Source organism: Carex rostrata, chromosome 6 (genome assembly GCF_964058835.1).
Source record: "Carex rostrata chromosome 6, lpCarRost1.2, whole genome shotgun sequence".
Lineage (NCBI taxonomy): Eukaryota > Viridiplantae > Streptophyta > Magnoliopsida > Poales > Cyperaceae > Carex > Carex rostrata.
This window is the reverse complement of record NC_135923.1, coordinates 10,631,172-10,652,535: the sequence shown is the minus strand read 5'-3', so window position 1 is coordinate 10,652,535 and position 21,364 is coordinate 10,631,172. Positions and strand designations below refer to the sequence as shown.

The 21,364-nt window shown below is 35.0% G+C and overlaps 4 protein-coding genes across 5 annotated transcripts; 3 read left to right on the top strand and 1 right to left on the bottom strand.

Moving 5' to 3' along the window:
• Positions 1-46: 46 nt before the first annotated feature.
• Positions 47-3,176, top strand: LOC144555096 (Thioredoxin superfamily protein). The gene is made up of 9 exons (XM_078303316.1): positions 47-306; positions 490-622; positions 708-753; positions 858-917; positions 998-1,034; positions 1,138-1,217; positions 1,368-1,459; positions 2,322-2,382; positions 2,943-3,176. Exons 1-9 carry the CDS (start codon positions 114-116, stop codon positions 3,000-3,002), a joined length of 762 nt encoding a protein of 253 aa, XP_078159442.1. The 5' UTR covers positions 47-113; the 3' UTR covers positions 3,003-3,176.
• An 8,679-nt stretch (positions 3,177-11,855) lies between these two features.
• RHL2 (Spo11/DNA topoisomerase VI, subunit A protein) lies at positions 11,856-14,094 on the top strand. The gene is made up of 3 exons (XM_078303314.1): positions 11,856-12,399; positions 12,777-13,304; positions 13,635-14,094. Exons 1-3 carry the CDS (start codon positions 11,956-11,958, stop codon positions 13,962-13,964), a joined length of 1,302 nt encoding a protein of 433 aa, XP_078159440.1. The 5' UTR covers positions 11,856-11,955; the 3' UTR covers positions 13,965-14,094.
• A 316-nt stretch (positions 14,095-14,410) lies between these two features.
• LOC144555094 (Tetratricopeptide repeat (TPR)-like superfamily protein) lies at positions 14,411-19,965 on the bottom strand. Of its 2 annotated transcripts, XM_078303312.1 has the most exons (12): positions 19,319-19,965; positions 19,077-19,164; positions 18,563-18,767; positions 18,156-18,263; positions 17,705-17,869; positions 16,862-17,377; positions 16,704-16,769; positions 16,385-16,465; positions 16,102-16,199; positions 15,799-16,012; positions 15,046-15,106; positions 14,411-14,945 (listed from the first exon to the last, which is right to left on the bottom strand). In XM_078303312.1, the coding sequence occupies exons 1-12, from the start codon at positions 19,833-19,835 to the stop codon at positions 14,641-14,643; spliced, it is 2,424 nt and encodes an 807-aa protein (XP_078159438.1). In that variant the 5' UTR covers positions 19,836-19,965; the 3' UTR covers positions 14,411-14,640. The 2 variants fall into 2 exon arrangements, with proteins under 2 accessions (XP_078159438.1, XP_078159439.1); XM_078303313.1 differs by lacking the exon at positions 18,156-18,263.
• A 500-nt stretch (positions 19,966-20,465) lies between these two features.
• LOC144555098 (2,3-bisphosphoglycerate-independent phosphoglycerate mutase) lies at positions 20,466-21,254 on the top strand. Its single transcript, XM_078303318.1, has 2 exons — positions 20,466-20,644; positions 20,907-21,254. Exons 1-2 carry the CDS (start codon positions 20,542-20,544, stop codon positions 21,173-21,175), a joined length of 372 nt encoding a protein of 123 aa, XP_078159444.1. The 5' UTR covers positions 20,466-20,541; the 3' UTR covers positions 21,176-21,254.
• Positions 21,255-21,364: the final 110 nt, after the last annotated feature.

Below are 21,364 nucleotides of genomic sequence, written 5' to 3'. Positions count from 1 at the left end.
TGCAAAATATGGAACTTATTGGTAGTATCTGTAAAAACACCACTTTTTCCAGGCTATTCAGTTCCCACGACGCGCCCTGTGAACCGAAATTCTACACTTTTCTTTCCCAAAAAATGGCGGTTCCACTTCCGGTTTCTCAGGCCCCACCTGTCATAGAAAGATTTCGAACCTTCTTTCCTACCCGTACCACGCTTCACCCGAAGGCCACTTGCTGCCGGAGTAACTTCGCTTGCTCCTTACAACCTCACAAGGAAAAACTCAGAACGAACTCTGTCGTTTGCCTCTCTTCCAGTACTAGCTCTCCTGGTACTAATCCAATTTATTGCCTATTTTGTAAAACAATTTGGATTTCGTTTATGTTACTTCTCACTGAAATGTTACTCTTATTTAATTGATTTACAAGCCGCACTATCAACCGAACAGTTTCCCTCGTTGTGTAATATGTAACCTTTCAAATGAAAATTTAAGTGCAATTTTTTTCGAGCACAGGGACAGCTGCTACAGAAGGTATAACAACCTCTTTAAAAGGGGTAGAAGTCTTTGATCTATCAGGCAAGGCAATACCAATTCTTGATTTATGGAAAGACAGGAGAGCTGTGGTTGCATTTGCTCGCCATTTTGGGTGAGTTCTCTTTGATTTAATTTTTCATTTTTAGTTTTACTTATGCTGCGACATGCATCATTTGAATTTTTACTATTTGACACAGGTGCGTTCTGTGCCGAAAGAGAGCAGACCTTCTTGCCTCGAAACAGGTTTTTATGAATTGAGCTGAAGTTGATGCCCTTTCTCTTATTTGTGTTCTTAAAAAAAAAATATGGAGAGGCTGTTTCTACAAATTGTCTCTGATTGGTTACAGGATGTGATGAGCTCAGCTGGAGCTGCTCTTGCTTTGATTGGACCTGGGACTGTTGAACAGGTATGTGATCAATTCTTCTTCATAAATTAACATGTGAGCTACTTGATCATTTGTAATTTGTATTGCTTTTCATCTTACAGGCAAGAGTGTTTGCGGAGCAAACCAAATTTAAAGGAGGTAAAGTAGATGAATGACTTAATAATGCAGTGGTTATGACTCTGTGAGGTTTTTGTTTTTTAGAAGCTATATATAACTGCTTTAAATCCAAAATGAAATGCAGAAATATATGCGGATCCAAATCATTCGTCATATGATGCGCTTGAATTTGCTTATGGAGTGTCAAAAACATTTACTCCATCAGTAATTCCTTTAAAGGCTTTTCTCCTTTTTATCATATTCTATTCTAATTTTGGGATGAAAGAAGATCCTTCTTCTGTAATTATTTTATCATCTCTCTAACTATTGCATATACATGCAATTCTGATATTGAAGTTGTCATTTCTGGACTAGGCTGGTTTGAAGATTATACAATCATACATGGAAGGTTATAGACAGGATTGGGGTCTCTCTTTTCAAAAAGAAACCACAACAAGAGGCGGATGGTGTGTGTTTTCCTTCTCCCTTAAATATCTAGGCAAATAATGGTTTTAACTATCCTGGTTTGTGATTTGTCTATGGTTTGTTTTCTTTTCATGAAGCCTGCATCACCATCACATGTCTTGTAGCCTTAAAAAATACAATAAAGGAAATGAAACGCAAATAGCCAGCCAAGAGATGTGCAAACCTAGGTTTAGAAACCCGGCACCGAGATTCCAACAAATAGGCAATTCCTTAAAACATTTCCCAGTAAGAAAAATATATAGTTATCCTTCTTTAGAGGTTTAAAAAGGAATTTTTTTTGTTTTTAACAATTTACTAAGTTGGAAATACAAAGTCATAATCAAACCCTAACAAGAAAGCATAATCTAATTAAGCAGTTTCCAAGCAATACTATAATGAAATCAGTAAGGATTATTTCCTTAAACCTCCCAAGGACCTCCAAGTAGTCTTTGGCACAATTTTTTTACCCTAAATTGTTTATAAGCTCTTAAAATGGTCCAAGTTGTGCTATGCTGAGTGTGATATAGGCAGACAATTTCCTTAATCAACCCTACAATTCAGAAGCCATGTACATTATCATCTACCCATTCTAATTATCTTCTAATCTCCTTTGAACAGACATTAATTTAGATTAAGATAAGCATGAATCTTATATTTTTATGTTTATAAAAGGTAGCCATTGAAGCCGCCTGTTTCAGTAATATGAAACAGAGTCTTACAAACAATTATGGCTGCTTTATTCTAAATTGGAATCTCTCATGTGACCCACAAATTTCCAATACACATCTTAGGAGTCTCTAGGTTGCTAGGGAGAATGTATATTACCATTGTTTATTAGAAGATTTTTCTATATTGTAATTTCAGGCAGCAAGGAGGTGTTTTAGTTGCTGGTCCTGGTGTGACTAATATCCTGTATATCCACAAGGTAATTGAACTACAGTTTAACAAAAAAACATATAAAATTTAATGTGTAATTATAAGAAGCTTTTCTTATGTAGCTTCAATGGCTTGCCTGCATTGCAAAAGTGCCATTTTATATACAGAGAGTAAATAATATTTTTTTTAAGGAGCTTGTTTATTACAGTCATTTCTTAGTTTGGGTGATTTTGAAGGTGCTTCTAAATCAGAGCCTTCATTACTTGCTTTTCCTGATTTCTTGAACCAAGATTTTTTTTTTATTATTTGACCTGGTACATCTCACTAAATATGACACATAGCAACACAACTACTGGTAGAATGGTAGTCTGGATGGTTGTGGTAAATTCTAGAAAAGATAAAAGTCATGTTTAAAAAAATTAAGAGGCAATGGTTAAGATTAAGCAAAGGTTTAAAGATAAAAAAACACAGGACTTGAAAAGGAAAACATGGGTTAAAAATGCAACCTTTACAATGAACAACTTTATGAGTTGTTGCATTGAAAATAGAATACCAGAGGCTATGATTTAGTTTTCTTATTATAATAAAATGGCCGTTATGTTTTAACAGGATAAAGAAGCTGGGGATGATCCTGACATTGAAGATGTTTTGAGAGCCTGCTGTACTTAAGAAGTGTATTCTTTTAGCTGTATAGTTTTTGTACTTTTAAATAATTACGAGGTGAATTGTTTTTATAGGAAGTCAAGAACTTAAAGCAGCCAATGAAATATATAGTTAACTTTAATGCGTTTTTGTAATTGATGTTATAATTGCTGCAATGAAAGTACCTTTGTTTTGCTTTGACGCTCAGGGGTTGGAGTAATTGGCCAAAATTTGGACTTAAATCTTATCTCATTTTGCTTCATTGGATTGGAAATAGTTTTTTTTTTTGTTTTTGTTTTTGATGGTTGATGGCAGCTGCACATGATTGGAAATAGTTATGAGGATGATTTGGTTAATGTTCCTCGTATATATTCAATTTTCAAATTTGCACTTTGGAATGTATGTAGTCTTCTGAAACTTCCCAAAGATTAAGGTTAATTTATAATTCAAATTTTCACTTTTGAAATCACCCGTTAATGTTTTTGTTTAAACATCAGTATTCAGACATTATTTTGATCCATTTGAAATCACCTGTCAATTCTATATTTTTCATTCTAGCAGCACAATTGTCGGATTGTTAGTAATTAACAAAGTAATGAATTCCGTACATTATTTATTTTTCTATTTCTATCAATCCGATACAATTTTGAGTCCGTATCCCCCGGAGGTGCAATTGAAAACAACGGACAGATCAATTTCATCCATATCAAACTCAATCCGGTGCATGTTGAGGTTGTAGGGGGTCTGCTTTGAGATTCGTGCCAAGTGAAATGAACGGTCCAGATTCACCACTTGCACCTCAGGTACCTGGGGTGATGTGGATTCTACAATTTTATGGTTTTCGGAATGATTTCTCAGATGCTACGAGGACTCGTTATCATAAGAGCGGTCTTATGAGAGAGGTTTAAATCAGTGTTGTAAATAACGATATTTGTTCATCGCTCGTATATGGTACTGTTAACTAATTAATCAGAAAAATTCGTAATAGGTCGGTCGCAAGCTAACAATTAATCAGCCAATTAATTGACCTAAACAACGGTTTTTTACAACACTGATTCAAGCATTTAACTTATTGAAGAAAGAGTATGACCACGTCCACAAGTGCATAAAAAATATAAAAATGGGTTTGTTTAGAAATTTTAATTTTTTTGTTTTTTTAAAGAAGTGATACAGGCCACTGATTTTCATATAACAGAAAACTTTACAATACCCAACTGGTACTAGATACATCAACAAAACAACCACACATAGAAGTACTTACGACATTATATAAGAAACCTAATACATCATAGCAATAACCAAAACAAGTGCACAACAAAAACATGCATAACAACCTCTATCAAAAGAAGTAATGCCATATATAGGCCAATATTCAAAAAAGACCATGTAAAACTACAGATTGGCAGAAGATATGGAGGAGCTTGAATTGGCAGTGTTATCCACCAAAGCTATCATTGTTCCATGCATATGGATTGAATCATGTATAGCCTCCATGGAAACTATAGTGGAATCTATCAGGTCCTTCAAATCAGTAAGGTAAGATGTGGTTAAGCTGAGATATAAGATTAGTCTTTTGATTCTTAGCTCAAAAATTAGTTACAACAATAATTTTAGCCCCTAAAACATGTACATCATGAATCTGCCTCTCGTTAAACAATATTTTATTTCTATCAAGCCATAAGGTCCATAAAACAGCACCACAAATGTGTTAGTGTAATAATCTAGAAGTCAATAATACGATAATTTATCATAAAGCTTTGTTCATGAATTGGATGATTAATATCATTTTGTTGCCTTGAGTATTATTGAATTTATGGATCATTTCGAGTTCATGACTGAAATTGTGAAACTCCATAATATAGATGATATATAATCTTAAAAAGTCACTGACCAAGGTAATTAGCAGGAACACTAATTACCGCGATAAGGTTAGTATGTGGATTAAAAGATGGTTAAGTTTTACAAACCACCTGACACGAGATGTCATTTTAATCACATAGATACATGTTATAGGAACATGGTATTTGACAGACCCCGAATGAAACATTAATAGAATTGTGTTCGTGTCATTTATGTTTTCATTCAGTGTCAGGTTCTACAGTATGAGGTATTTATCGTTCCCACTGAGAAATATGTATGTGTGATTGTTATCGACCGCTGTCCGTAAAAAGCAGTCATAACGGTAGCTTTTCCATATGTATAGCTTAGCTGAGGAAGTGATAGTTTACCAAGAATACTATTTGTCCCTCGTATCTCTATACGAGCTATAGCATCACTGGGCCCCTTGGTAGAGTTAGATTATCTGCTAGCGGTATAATTACAAGAGTAATTATATTTGATAATCTGCTCAAGGTCAAGAAAAGATTCAGTTAGCAAGGATGACACACATCTACCTTGAAACTAATATGATAGCTATGAGACAAAAGAACAGACACAAGTAAATTGTTTACTGGATCGTGATATTGTACAGTACAGCATCATCTGTGTAATTGGATGGTCATGATGTGTTGCCAGATGCCGCTCATGATTATAGAAGTTAAAATAGTTTTAACTCTATTTACCAACATAACACAGATCCTATTGGGTCACACCATATAGGAGTTAATCGGAGAATCTTATTGTGATTGATTATAAATTGGTTATGATCAATAGTAAGATGGTTATAATTAATTATACGTGTTATAATTAAATTATAAATGTTATGTAAAAATAACAAGCAAAAACATTGGTTAATTTATAAACGTGTGTGGCACGTTGTATAAAAGTTAACCGGTTAATTTATAAATGTGCAGGACACGTTGTATAAATTACCGAAACAACAAACGCAAGAAAAATATATATATAATTGTTCAGAATAATTATACGAATATTATTTGTGTTCGAGCCGAGGGCATTCGGGTCTTTTCAGATTCGTCCTTATCCGCATGACATGTCATTGATCCTATTCAGATGACATGTCATCAATCCTATCCACATGACATGGTCATTTCACACCTATGCCACCTTGCATGTGTAGAAACATAGAGAAGAGTGTGGAAGGGTGTGGAAGGGGTATTTTGGTCATTTCACATATAAAAGGATGAGGTGTCAATGACATACCTTGTAAATAGGCCGAACTTGGAGGGTATTTTGGTCTTTTGCAACCGACCCTAAACACTATAAATAGGGGTGGAGGGGTAGAGAGAAAATAACTAATTCATTCGTACCGTTTCGTGTCGAAACGAATCGGTATTTTCTCTCTTTCTCGGTTTCTCTCCCAAATAGTGTTTCGGTTGAGAAAAGAAAGTTATACGTAGTTGACGTATAATCTTGCGAGTTGTTGTGAAGTATATTTACGGGATCGATGAATAGTATTTTACCGAATTTCACGGTATGTCAGTTTTGCATATTGATGAAACTGAGCAACCGAAAATTCGTGTTTACGGGTTTTCGTCTTTTTCTGTGAATAGTGTTTTTGCAGAATTCCGCGGTTTATGGTATTTCTGGCAAAAGAAATAAACCGCTCTCCGGTTAGTCCTGGTGGATAACCGATAGAGGCATCAGACGTCTGATGTTCCGAGTCGATTCCTTCCCTGGTGAGGCTCTACTCGCTCGGTCTGCATTCCAACTGTGATTTGGAAACAAGGTATAAATATGTTATATTAATCTATTTAATTGGTAAGTAGATTAAAGTTTTAGAAATCAATCATGGAGTAGATCTGTAAAAAGGATTAAATTGGGTTTTGATGCCAAAGGAATACTGAAGGTGGACCGCCTTGGAAAGTTTCCTGACATACCCCGTTTAATCCTGAGCTTAAGTTGGCCGTAGAAATTTTTGTTCTACGGTCATTCCGCACCTTAAGCCTAAACGGGTTTTGGTTAGCACCGCGAAACCCCAACAAAATGATCTTTACTAAATTAGCATCTTTGAGAGGGATGCAATAATCTAATTCCCATAAGTCAACAATAGTATTGCATTAAAAAACAAATCCATTATACATAGCAATCCAAGACCATATAGATCTAACAAAATAACAAATGACAAATAAATGATCAACGGACTCTATCTCGGAATAGTACACGCATTGCCTATTTTCATACCAACCCTTCTACTAAGATTATCCCTTGTTAAAACCATATTTTGTTTAATAAACCATAAAAAAAATTAGGGGAATGTTAGCACACCAAATACTCTGAAATCCATAATTAGAAACCCCACCATACTCAAGCCAATTATAAAAAGAATGAACAGTAAAATTGCCATGTGAAGTCCATCTCCACAGAAATATGTTTATTATATGTAACTTGAAACAAATTAGGATATTCAGTAAAAAGAATATTTTGTCCATGCCATCTATCAAACCAGAATCTAACATTATGTTCATTACCCACCTACCATGAAAAGCTCACTTGTACAATATAGTTAACCTTTAGAATACCTGACCATAAAGCTAATTTAGCTCTCAAATCACCTGTACTACTATACTTGTTAACCAAAATAAGTTTCCATGGCTCTTGAATAAAAAAAATCTGAATATCCACTTAGTCAATAAGAGAGAATTCATTCTTTTTAAATCCAACACACCTAAACCTCCTATTTTTTTACTCCTACAGACTTGATCCCAAACTGTAATTTAAAAATAGTTAATATAGTCTTAACTACAAATACAGGCTTAAAAAGGAAGTCTGACGATATATATGTCACCCATATTCAGTTCTAACCCATAATACTTGTCCGCAATTTTCTAAAGCTCGATGATGAGACGATGAGCCAATACTTCCTAATTTCTTTTAAGGATAAATTTCAATGGAGTTTACTGAACTTTGTTTTTGTCACGAATTGGTCGCTCAAGTTTGATTTATTCTTTCATAGCCATTAAACTTTTAATTTGTCCCAATCAAGTCATCGTATAACTTTTCTGTCTAAAATATTAACGGAATATTCTTATTATGTCTAAAATATAATCGAATACGCTCATTCTGTCCAAAATTTTAACGGAGTATGCTCATTTCATTCAAAATACTAACAAAAAAGTTATATTTTATTAATTTTTTGGATGAAAAAGTTATATTAATTAGTTAGGACAAATTAAAAATTTAATATAAATCAAACTTAAGTGGCTAATTCGTGACAAAGGACAAAGTTTAGTGACCTTCAGCGAAATTTATCTTTTTTTAAGTAAAAATTGGAGTTAAAATAATTCAACTACTATATAATATCTATAAAAATTTCATATGAATTTTAAACATGTGACTTTTCATATAAAGATATTGTTCCTTATAACTAAATTAAAGACTGATTTTGATACTTCATACTTACTGCATATACTAAATCAATTGATCACAAGCAGTACTTATCGGAAATGGTTGGAAAAATAAGTAATGTCGAGTAGAACTAGGGTGTTTTTAAGTTCACTAAATCTCTTTGTGAACTCAATTCTAAAATCTATTGAATTGGTTTCAAATAATGAATCTAAACTGTTGAAACCTGTCTACCTTACGGATGATGGGTCTACATGTGAAAATTTAAAATTTTTGAATTAATTTTGTATAGGGTCAAGTGGTCAAAAAACGTTAAAAAATGAATGCATTAAAATTAATTTATAAACATTTTAAATTTGACCGCTTGACTTTATACTAAATTAATTTGAAAGTTCAAATTTTTTGCATTTAGACGCATCACTTGTAAGGTAGACGAATTTTAACAGTTCAAATTCGTCATTTAAAATTATTCCGATAGATTTTAAAGTTGAGTTCACAAAGAGACTTGATAAATTTAAGAACATCTTAGTTCTACTCAATAATGTCGCCCCCACAAAATCATAAATGAAAAAAAGTTGGTTAGAAAGAAAACTATATAAGAATAAGATGGCTCGAAATTTTTCACGATTTTGGACACAACGATTAGGACCAACTTAAAACGGGGTCGATACTGCAATTGAAGGTTTAGACAGTCGAGTAATGAGGAAATTTGTATATAATAGTGACTTTGCCTAAAAGAAAAAAAAAACTACACAGAAAAATAATTAGAGCATCTACATCCGTGAAACTTTTGGAGTTTCTAAATAACTGTTAACTAATTTTTAGAAATTTTGTCTCTGAAAGTTTATAAATCCCCACATCTCTGAAACTAAAATTAGAGTTTCTTAATTGCCACATCAACAAATAAATTACAGGAGAAAAGAATTTCAGCGAATTATTTGGCCACGTCAGAGTTTATAAACAGTTTCTTATTAAGAAACTTTGGAGCAAAGTTGCTAAATAAGAAACCCATCTGCATCCCTGAAACTGGTTTAGAAATTGCCACATCAGATTAGAAACTTCAAGAGTTTCAGGGATGTAGATGCTCTTAGTTACATGATACTATGTAAAAAATACAAAAAAGTTTTATTTTTTAAAATTTATATTGCTTTAGATACATTATATGCATATATATTAGAAATAAAATAAAATATCGATGTCAAAAAAATAGAAAGAAATAAAATAAAATTTCTGCAAACAAGTATTTTGCTTGAATAAAAGAAATAAAATGCCAAAAAAATAGAACATCAATTTTCTAGTGAAATAGCATTCCCATCCTATGTTTCACCTTAAACATCGATTTTTGGCACACAAAAAAAAAAAAAAAAAAAAAAAAAAACGAAACGTCTCCTATTTCAGTTTTGCTAGTATCTGAGATTCAATCCGAACCCTGTTACTTTTAGAATTTTTATTTGAAATAATACAAAATAAGAAAATCGGGAGTTCAAATCATCATATGTATACGACAATATCAAATTATATTCGAATTATTCTTACAAATTAACATGGATATTAAAACTGTTTGTTATTAATCTGTTTTGTAAATCTTGGTCCGATTCTGGGCAGTTTTGGGTCGATCTTGAGCAACATGGTGACGAACATAACTTTTTTTGAGTAAATGGTGATGAACATAAGTGAAAGTTGAAATCTTGTTACTGCTCTTCTAATGAATTAGTTAGTGGGATTCAGTAACTAGTTAATGATGGAAAGGCGTGTGAGTGACTGAGCCAACAGCCAAGTAAAAGGGTTTCATGTGGGGGCTGTTTGGCAGCACAATTAAAATTAAATCTTAATCTGCGTTAAGGAGTTTATGTTTAGTTGTTTTAATCTGTGAAAAAAAACTAAGAAGATTTAATTTAGAAGTAGAAGTACCTTCAGAATCGAACAAGAGATTAAGATTCGGATAAAAGGAGACTAAAAGAGATACTTTTAATCTTCACTAAAAATCGACGTTAAGCAAAATTAAGCGACTAAAGAAACTAAAGAAGATAAAAAGAAATTTAAGGAAGCTTAATTCTTTTGAATGATTATGCTTTCCTTTATGTTGAACAACACTTCTCTGGTGTTTAATGTATCTGTGCTATAAGCTTTTTATTTTTATTTTTGAGCAACTTGATCCCTCACAGTCACATACTCACATTTTTTTTTACATTCAGATCTGTATATCTAGTAAAGACAAGGTTCTAAATTGCATTTATTGCGTCATAGCGGGAAGCCCACAAAAAAAGCTATAGCGAATAGTGTCGCTATAGCGAAAGCTATGCCACATAACGTTTTTTTTATTTTTATAAAAATTATATCATATATTTGTACTAAATATCAACATTATCTAAGTCTCATAGAACAATAAATAACATCAAATTGATTAAAAAATTATAATTTTTATATTGAACCAATAAAAAGTCCAAATTGTGACTCAAAATATCCATAATAATACTAATATCATAAACTATCGATCTTTTTCTATTCAAAATATATTCAATATCATGACATAATCTTTTTTTTTCTATTTAAATTTCAAAATAACCTAGACATCATGGCATAATTAACTATCTTAATCTATTCAAAATATTCAAACTACCATATATTAAGTATCATTTTGTTACTTCAAGAAATATCTTAATATATTCAATCTAAGCCTTTATTTAAAGCCCATACAAATTGAAAAAAAAAATCATGTTGCATAGTCCGCTGTAGCTTCCTTATTTGATTTTGTTTGATGGATCTCTCATTTAATAATTAATAGTTTAATATAAATCTTAGTATGTCAATTGCAAAAAAAAATTACAGTTAAAATCCAATCTGCGCCTTTATTTAAAGCCCATATAAATTGAAAAGAAAAGAAAAAAACAGCTCATGTTGCATAGCGCGCGCTATTTGCGCTACACGCTATGCGTTATAGTGGACCGATATTATCGCTATAGCGTCCGTAGCTCAAATAGTGAGTTTTGATACCATAGCTTAGTGTTTAGAGTCTAAAAACGTTATAGCGCCGCTATAGCGCGCTTGGATGGAGAGTAGAGGCAGGGAAGGAATGGAAAGAAACAAAAACTTTCTGTTGAATCGTGTTTGGTTGATAAAATTATGTCAGAGGTGAAGGGTACAAAAGGTGAAAGGCTTAACCTTGTATTATTATAATTAATAGAATCAATTTCCCTCTCAAATTGGAGTGTAACGGATGGAAATAAATTTTATTACAAATATTTTTAGAAAAAATGATACAAATGTCCAACATTATATCTTACATATATAATTCTCATAGAAGATTTTTTTCTTCAAATCTACAATAATCACTAAATTTCTCATTAACCTCCTAAATTTTAATCAATCAAATAAGAAATAAGACAAAAAAGAAAATTAAATTTATTTTATCTCATTAATCATCCAAACACAAAGAGATTAAATATATTAATCTTCCTTTCTATTCTATTACATTCCATTCCCTTCTATTCTTTACCTTCCATTCCTTTCTCACTCTCCATCCAAACATGGTGTTAGAAAACTGGGTAAAGTGCTTGGAGCCTTGGACCGAATGAAGCAGATCCGAATAATTCGTAAATTTTAATTAAATCTGAATTCTTTATACTGACTCGGCTGAAGCCTGAAAGAGTGAAAGTACTCTGAGATAAATCTCCCCAAATCCTGTGAAAGGATACTCAACCCGCCTAAACCCCCAACAAAGTACCAAGCACCAGCACCAATGTCCGATCAAAAGCGGCGGGGGAAACCCGACCCCTCCGCTTCCGCCTCTACCTCGAAAAAACCCCGCGTCTCCTCCTCTTCAAGCTACGCACAAGACCTCCGAAAGAAGCTCAAGCCCGACACTGACATTCTCTCCTCCCTCCGCCAATTGTCCGCTTCCACCTCCGCCGCCGCCTCCTCCAAGAAGCCTGTCTCCGTCTCTGACCTCAACCTCACTTCCTCCTGCCGCGAAGTCACCGATCTCGACTCCTCCTCCGTCCTCCTCTCCATTGAGCGCCAAATTTTGTCCGTCGCCAGGTCGATCCTCTCTGGTCAGGGTTTCTCCTTCGATGTCCCTTCTCGCGCTTCCTCAAACCAGCTGTACGTACCTGAGCTGGACAGGATTGTGCTGTTGGATAAATCCTCGTCTCGGCCATTCGCAAATCTCTCAACAGTGCGCAAGGTGAATTGAACTGTTATTTTTTTTTTCAACTTGATTTTTACTTCAATTAGACGTTTTCTGTAAACTGTATAACTGTATTGAGCTCAAAGCATAAATGCATCATAGAATGTCCAAAAAGTTGCAAATTAGTATAAAGTATTTTTTTAAGCCCTAGGGAATAAGTGCAAATGCAGTGGAAATGATATATTATTTTCAAAAAGAAAATTTCAGAAACCTAGGAAAAATTATCAAATTGTATAACTCCACTTGTTGGAGTTTTTCTGCAAAAAAAAATATAAACTGTTTGATCATTAATTTAAGTTGAGCACAATTTTGGTATAGATTGAAGATGGAACAAAGAGACACTGAGCTTTTTTTTCCTCTCCTTTTCATTTCAGGCCACTATCACTGCCCGTGTACTATCTCTAATCCATGCAGTTCTCTTGCGCCAAATTCATGTAACAAAACGTGATCTCTTCTACACTGATGTGAAGCTCTTTGGAGACCAGAACCAATCAGATACTGTGCTCGATGATGTTTCCTGCATGCTTGGTTGCACCAGATCTTCACTCAATGTGGTTGCATCAGAGAAAGGCGTTGTGGTTGGCCGACTTGTGTTCTTAGATGATGGAGACAGGATTGACTGTACAAAAATGGGCATAGGTGGTAAAGCCATACCACCTAACATTGACAGAGTCTCTGGTTTAGAGAGTGATGCATTATTTGTATTGCTTGTGGAGAAAGATGCAGCTTTCATGCGTTTGGCTGAGGATAGGTTCTATAATAGGTTTCCTTGTATCATAGTAACGGCTAAAGGCCAGCCTGATGTTGCTACCCGGCTCTTTTTAAGGAGGCTTAAGATCGAGCTCAAGCTGCCTGTTCTTGCCTTGGTGGATAGTGATCCCTATGGGTTAAAGATTCTATCGGTATGTCTAATCTGATCATTTTCTTGTATATCAGTTGGCAAGGTTACTATTAATCACTGCATGGTGCTTCCTTGTGTGGTAGTTCTCTTTCGGATGTCAGTTTAAAGCCTATCTCAAACAGGGTAGTAAATGCAATAATACATGCTAAGATGATTTCAATTACAAAATATGAGAACAAAAGGACCATTGAAATCGGGTGATGATTGACACTAGTTGCCTCTTTGATATGTTTTGTGATCAAAATTAATATAGGCTTTAATTTGGGTGACTTTACTGCCCATGGAACCGCTATAGAGATGAGGTCACTAAATTGATGATTTGAATTTGTAGGTGTACATGTGCGGGTCAAAGAACATGTCATATGACAGTGCAAACCTGACATGTCCCGACATAAAGTGGCTAGGCGTGAGACCCAGTGACCTGGACAAGTACCGCGTGCCAGAGCAGTGCCGGCTTCCAATGACAGAACAGGATGTAAAGGCTGGAAAAGATTTACTGGAGGAGGATTTTGTGAAGAGAAATGAAGGATGGGTCAAGGAACTAGAGATGATGGTTAAAACAAAGCAGAAGGCTGAAATTCAGGCTCTCAGTTCGTTCGGGTTCCAGTACCTTACTGAGGTTTACTTGCCTCTCAAGTTGCAACAGAGGGATTGGCTTTGAATTGTCTTTTTTATGTTATTTGATTATCCCTGTAAGCCAATGTGTATTTTTCTGTGACCTTATTTAGCTTGCCTAGAAAATGATAGATTGTATTATGGAATGAGTGTGATAAGATTATATCATAACAAAATGTTTTCGGCTGCAATTACTGTACTTTGATTTTTTTTTTGTTTTTTTAATCATAACAATATCGTAATTTTAATTACATTTGATTTTTTTTTTTTGGCTCGTTTCAATTTGATTCAGTATGATGTTTTATCCATCTACTTGAGAGGAGCTTCACGCCTTGACCCCTTCGTGGGGACAGATACAGATTGATAATTTTTAAGATTTATTTTATGCTGTCACTAGTAGACATCTATCATAATTTCCATAGCAATCACTCATTCCAAGCCCACCCAATACAATAGATTGTAACAAGAAATCAACAGAATATAGAAAATAACTCAACAAGAATTAAACCTCGTTGGAACTAAATGTTATTTTCACATGTAGATATAGATAAAACTTTAAGAAAATAATACAAGACAAAAAAGATAGACAAATCATTAAAGCTGAAGATTTATAGACAAACTTCATTTGTGGTTTATTTTGTGGAGCATATAAACTTTAAGAAAATAATACAAGGAAAAAAAATATAGATAAATCATTAAAAATGAAGATTTATTGACGAATTTCATTTGTGGTTTCTTTTGTGGAGCCATTGATGCAGTGATTCAACAGGTACCGTTACAACTCCAAGATTTTGCGGCCTCCTGGCAGAGTACTTGGAACTTCCTTCAGCCTTACTTACCGGCGAAAGCAACGAACCATGGGGGACGATATCAGGCTTGTTGCCGTACCCAGTATTAACTGTCAGGCCCAATTCGTCCTTTAAAACATGAATTATTGCATGTTGTACTTCGAGGCTGTTAGATACAGCGGGTATTGAAACTGCATCAGCTCCCGTGAATATAACCATGTTTTCTTTGGTAACTTCTCCTATAGAAATTAAAATAAAATAGAATGTATGAAATTATGCAAAAAATAAGAGAAAATAGAGGTAAAGAAATTGAAATAAAAAAATTAGGATGTTTCTAACCCATGAAGTAGTTCTCTTTCATCATTCGTAATACTGAAAGAACAAGGATCCTAGCCTCCACCTATCAAAACATATATAGCAAACAAGGTTAGTTCTTGAATAGCATGACAGACAGGAACGGATTCAGAATTTCTGTCAAGGTAAGACACAAATCGGGTGCAAACCCATGAACTTGTTGGGTACACAATTACAACTCAATCCCTATAACTATGTTTATTATAAAATCTGTTATAATTATAAAATTGATTGACACAACATTGAATTTTTTTTCCTAAGTTAATTAGAAGTTCGTTTGGCACAATTCAAATTGGGATTGTTCTTAGCCAATTAGCAAATCAAAGTCAAATCTTAGATAAAAAATTTAACCGAAATATAAGTAATGAACAATAAAAGGCACAAAAAGTTCGGCTAACTCATCTCTTTAGAATTGTAATAATAGATCTCACCATCAGACATTTCTTGTTCTCTTGTTCTTTTTTATTCTATTTACGAAATAGAGTATTGCAGATCCAAAAAAATGAAATACACAGAATTGACCAAAACTCAAAAGGAATCGGTTCAAGACTTGAACTAACTAGTATTGGATCAAGGGTAGGCACATTGAATAATTAGTATTGGATCGAAATAAAAAATTCAAATCCAGGAGTAGGCACTTGCCTACCCCAATCTCTGTGGATCCGCCAGTGATGACAAATACTACCGGTAAAGAGTTCCAACAAAAATCTAAATCTGAGCATCAGAAGGAGGAAAAACCTTTGAAAGTCCCCGCACATCTATAACTCTGTCATGCTCTTTATCATTTTGCAAGTGAGTTGCCACCTTTTCAAAAAATAGGTGGTAATGCTTTTGCTGTTCGGTCCTTTTCTTCAAGATGTGAGCAGATGAATCATCTCTGTTTCGGCTGCAGAGAACCTCTTCACACCATTCCTCAATTAACCCCTTGAGGTAATAATCATTTGCACTAAAGCTGTAATAAAATATAAGCATTAATTAAGAAACGGTTTTAATGATAAATGAGGGAATAATTATTACTATTACATATTTTTATTTCCATACCCTGCTTTCCTCATTTCCTGGTAAATTGCCAAGGATTGTTGTACTTCATACAGAGACCCATAATTTGTTCGGGCTCTAAGAAGGGTATTATATGTCGCCTGAAAACAAAACAGCAACTTCAACTGATCATGAGAGCTTCTTGTTCAAGCCAATATGGAAAAAAATAAGAAAGGAAAAAAAAATCATTGATGCAGAGTTAATAATTACAATTGACATACTAATATAGTTTAACTTGTGTATGTTCTATGATAATATGAAGGTTCTAATATTTAACTAGTCTCACCCTGTTTGGTTGCACTTGATATCTTTTCATCTCATCAAAGAGGAAAAAAGCAATTTTCAGTTCTTTGTTCTCCACACAAGCCTGTACAAAATAAACAAGAAGTTATGTTCCTTTTGCATTTCCAAATAGAGAAGTTCCATTTACGAAAGGCTGCTAGCTGGATCTGATTTCATACAGAATTTATTCGGTGCTGTCCTTTAACCGTATTGTTACAGAGAATTGGTATACTAGCTGGCACCCGCACTGATGCAAATATGCTGCTAAAGATATCAAAATTTTTATCTGTAACATATCAGAATCTAAAATGCAACATCGGTACCTTGATTGCTACAGTGTATGCTTGAACATCAAGCTTAATTCCACTCGCTTTCATATCCTTTAAAGCCTAAACCAAAAGTGAAAGAAATAACAATTAGAGAAATGGTAAGAAAACAAGCATTTGAATTACCAAAATTAACACTAACGTAAAGGACAAACCAGCAAGGCTCCTTTTACATATCGGGCCTTTCCGCAAATATCTATCAAAGTAGACCAAGTTACTACATCAGGAGGTATTCCAAGCCCTGTCATCTCTCGCACCAAAGCTCTAGCGCGGTGATAGTCTGTACCACATGCCTTCATTAAAATATTAAAAGTGAAAACAGTTGGCTTGAAGGGACTTGCAAAAGGATTCATTATGGAATCTGCTTTTGATTCCATTTCAGGAGGGATTCGAATTCCACAAGCTCTCCAAAAGTGATAAAGGTGAAAGGCTCGATCGAACTGGAAGGATTTGACACAAGCGTGTAGGATTGTGTTGCAACAATGAGTGTTGGGCAGGCAGTTGTCTCTTAACATTTCATCAAACAACTTCAATGCACGGTCGGCCAGGCCGCAATTTGCACATGTACTCAGTATTAAAGACCATGTTATTAGATTTGGGCGGACACCGGCAGAAGACATATCTTCTTTAATGGTCAATACTGTTTCCCACATCCCCTCGGCTGAGAGCACCTGAGAGTTTCAAGATTAATATATTTATATTTATTATTAGGTGAGATTACCAGATAAAGAAGTTTGTTATTTTGTCCAAACCCAATCTTGGTTAAAAACTATTAGCCATTATTTGACTCGTAAACTTCTTTTTCGTTTCTTAGAAGTGCATTATTGCCTGCTGAAGATCCCTGAATATTGACTATATTATCTTCTGAACAAAAAATATTTCTTTCAGCTTATTTCACCCTTTTATTTAGTTTGGAGTAAGAAACCAAACTAGCAAAAGCTCTTTCTAAGATATGAGCTTTTTAATTAGAATAGCGAAATCCTTGAAAAGAGAACTACCTTTATCATACTAGTGTATGTGTAAGCATCTAATTCAAGAGACCCTCTTCCACCTACAGCCTTCAATTCTTCATATATTTTTAGAGCCAAATCAACTCTTCTTACATTACAACATGCCTTGAGGAGTATATTATAGGATGCAATATCTGCTTCCACACCTAGTGCCTAAACAAACCATGAGCATCAGTTTAGTGATTTATGGGTATAATTCATCCGTTGACAAAAAGTACAATCACAATATTGGAGGTTCAGGTAGATGATTAAGAATTAAGGCTTATTGAGTTGAGCTAAGCCCAGTTTTGTACATGCAAACTAAATTTAGGAAGTTCGTTAGAGGTACAAATAAAATACAAAAAACACATCTTTTGTTTAGAGTAGCTGTGCTTTGTGCCTAAATATGAAAACAAAAAACTACCTAGAAAGAGGTACATAATAAGGAAGGAAGCATTACTTGCATGCGCCTATACACGCCCAAGGTGTAGCTCAAATCATGCGCATTCACGTTCATAAGGCTGTTAAGTACGTAAACATTAAGTACTATCCCCTCCTCAATCAATCCCTACAATCAGCAGCCCAAAATATTTTTAAAACACCCATATTTATGATGTTTTAACTCAAGTACTTGGACCAACGCTTTCAGATATCTTAAACAACAGTGAACTACTTCTAACAGTGATAAAATCAGGTTAGGAACAATCTATTACTAAATTGCTTGACATGAGAACTTTTTTTTGTTACATCTCCCTATTAACTCCACTTTTCCAGTTTGCATTAGTTGCAACTGAGTGACTCCCACCCCGGTGATTGAATAACATATTCTATATTGTGACTATGAAAATGAAGAAAGATTGAGATTACCTCAAAAATGGCTCGAGACTGCATGAAATCACCACAAAGTCCACAAACATCAATGATGCTGCGGCATGCAAACTTATTAATGCCACCTGGTTGCTCTTTCAGCAATTCAAAAACTTCCATTGCTGATCTTAGATCATTTTTCTTTCCAAACTCTTCTATTAAAGAGGAGAACAGAAGTTGTGACTGTGGATAAAGACTTATAAACCTACAATTTAATTGGCAAAATTTATCTTTCACCAGTAAATTCTGGAAACTTGACTTTCTTCAATTGAAATCTCAAATGATCTCATTAAAAGAATGTAATGTTATTATATTAAGGATAGTAAATGACATGCGGACAAAAATTTCATCAGGCACACAAATAATACTGCATGGACCAAATAGTGCTTGTATTTTAAGGATTTTCTGTTAAAACTGCAATCATGGGTCTACTAATACTATTCTTATCATAATCCTACACATCATTATATAATCTAAAATATCAAGAAATTGCCAAAGAGCTGATTATTCTTACCTCTTGGCCAGATCTAAATCCTGTCTGTCAACAAATTTTGTCAGTACATCAGTCGGATCAATGATGCCTTGGATAGGAAACTGATAACCTAGGAAATTTAATAGGTAAGTGAAGCTGAAGTTGCCAAAGTTCAGTCCTGAAGGAAACTAAATTCCAACTAAACTCTGTAATCATTAATTTCTGAAGCAATCTTCCCAGTTCAAGCTAATTATAGTGAACATGGCACCAAAATAAAACAGTACCTGATAATGTCTCCATAACAGAAACAAGCTCCTCCAACCTCCCCTCCACCGATAACCTTGTGCACTCCACCCTTAACAATCTCTTTGACTTTTCATCAAACAGTTGGTATGCTGTGATCCCAACCCGCTCGACCTTGCTAACAAAATCAAGAACCCCCTTCAGACCACTGTTCTTCAACACATACGCAATGCCCTCTGACACCATCCTGACATTGATGTTGGCAATAAATTTCGGATGAGCCCCGCCTGACAGGACACTCTCAGCAATCATGAGGAAGTCGGCAAGGCGGCCGCACTGAGCGAGACTGGAGGCAAGAGAGGCGTAGTACTGGAGAGACGCGGAGGAGTCGGGAACAGAGGCGGAGATGTCGCGCCGTACGTTCAAGAGACGGGGCTTGAAGGGCGGTCTGTTGTATTCGCGGAGAATTGGAGCTTTAGGCTTTTGCTTCTTGCGATTAAGGTTAGGTGGACGTAAGGCGGGAGAGAGGTTTTGAGAGAGAATCGCAGCTTCTGGCATTGCTAAAATTTCGTGAGACTAGATGAGCGAGTGAGGGGAGAAGATGAGGTGAGGGGAGAGTGAGGCGAGAAGAGAGGTTTGGAGAGAGAATCGTATCCGAGCAGCAGTTGTTCGTTGGTAGACGGTTGATTGATCTTGAGACTAAATTTTCTAAAAGTTCATTTAAAATTTGTGATCTTTACACAAAATTATAACCCCCAGAATAAATATCTAAAGATCTTTTAATCAAGGGAACTCATTACATTTGAGGGCGAAATCCAGCCCACAATGGATACCTACTTAATTCAGGCCCATATTTGAAGACCCACTTAGCAACTTCAGAGTCCGCATCTTCTGCATTAACCCAATATTTGAGTTAATGCATCTGGGCCGTCTGCTCAGGATTCGAGCCAATCCGATCCGAGGTGAAACGCATTGGGTATCTTTAATATTCGTGCCAACAAGGATCAGACGGTGCGATTCATTCTGCATTAACTCAAAAGTTGAGTTAATGCAGAGGATACGAATCGCAACTTCATTCAGAATTTCAAACTTGAGGGTTTTGATTGCGTCTACGGTACCTCGAATAATGACCTACACTTTGTCACCTTCCAAAGGCTAGATAAGGTTTCGGAAATCAAATTTGTGGAGGGAAACTTACATTGGTTCGCTACCCCTAGATTCTTCCTCTCTTCTTTAACCACCAATTTCATCTCCCTTACAATAGATGTATCTCTGCTTGGGCAAATTTGGTACCGGCCGAATAACCATTCGGCCACGCTGTTCCCAGAGCGATCAAGGACCACCGGATGATGGCAAGAATAACAAAGGTATATTCCCCATGGTTAAGAGTACCATCTTTGGGTCGATTTTGTCCGTCTAATCTTAGATCGGATAGCTGAGATCTAGGCACTGAATTCTTCTAACTTCGATATAAGAAGCCCCAAAATTATTAAGTGAAAAAAGGAGCATCATCTTTTCATTTTCTTTCCCTGTTACTCCCTCACCATTTTTTCCCTTTGACATCATTTGTTACATAAAATGGGACTTTTACTTGTTAAACAGCTAATCCTTTAATTTTTCATCCATTAGGCGACAGATCATCGACAGATTGGGACAAGGCTTGGTCGAAATACAGAAAACAAAGTAAGAAATCGCTCTTCCAACAATTCAATATGGACAAGTACGTGAGTTGGAATCCTCGCCGCAGCGAGTACCCTTTGTCAGAAGAAATTGATCCAATCAAGAGAACGGAGAGAACAAACCTCGAATTATGGACAAGTCCGAGGTTCACCTTAGGAGGTGCTATTGTCATCGTCTCGTTGCTTATTGTTTATACACTCCTTGCTCCTATCAAGTGATCAAAGTTAAAAGATATCTTTTCACTTGTCTAACTGGTGGTGGACAGACAGGATGAATTATATACACTTCTGTACATATTATGTACTTGTATATATTTATGCTTTCTTAGCTGAAAGCTTAAGTGTCCAACTGATTTGATTCGCAACAGGCTTATGAGTCCGGCGTGTTCTTCATTAATACATATTATT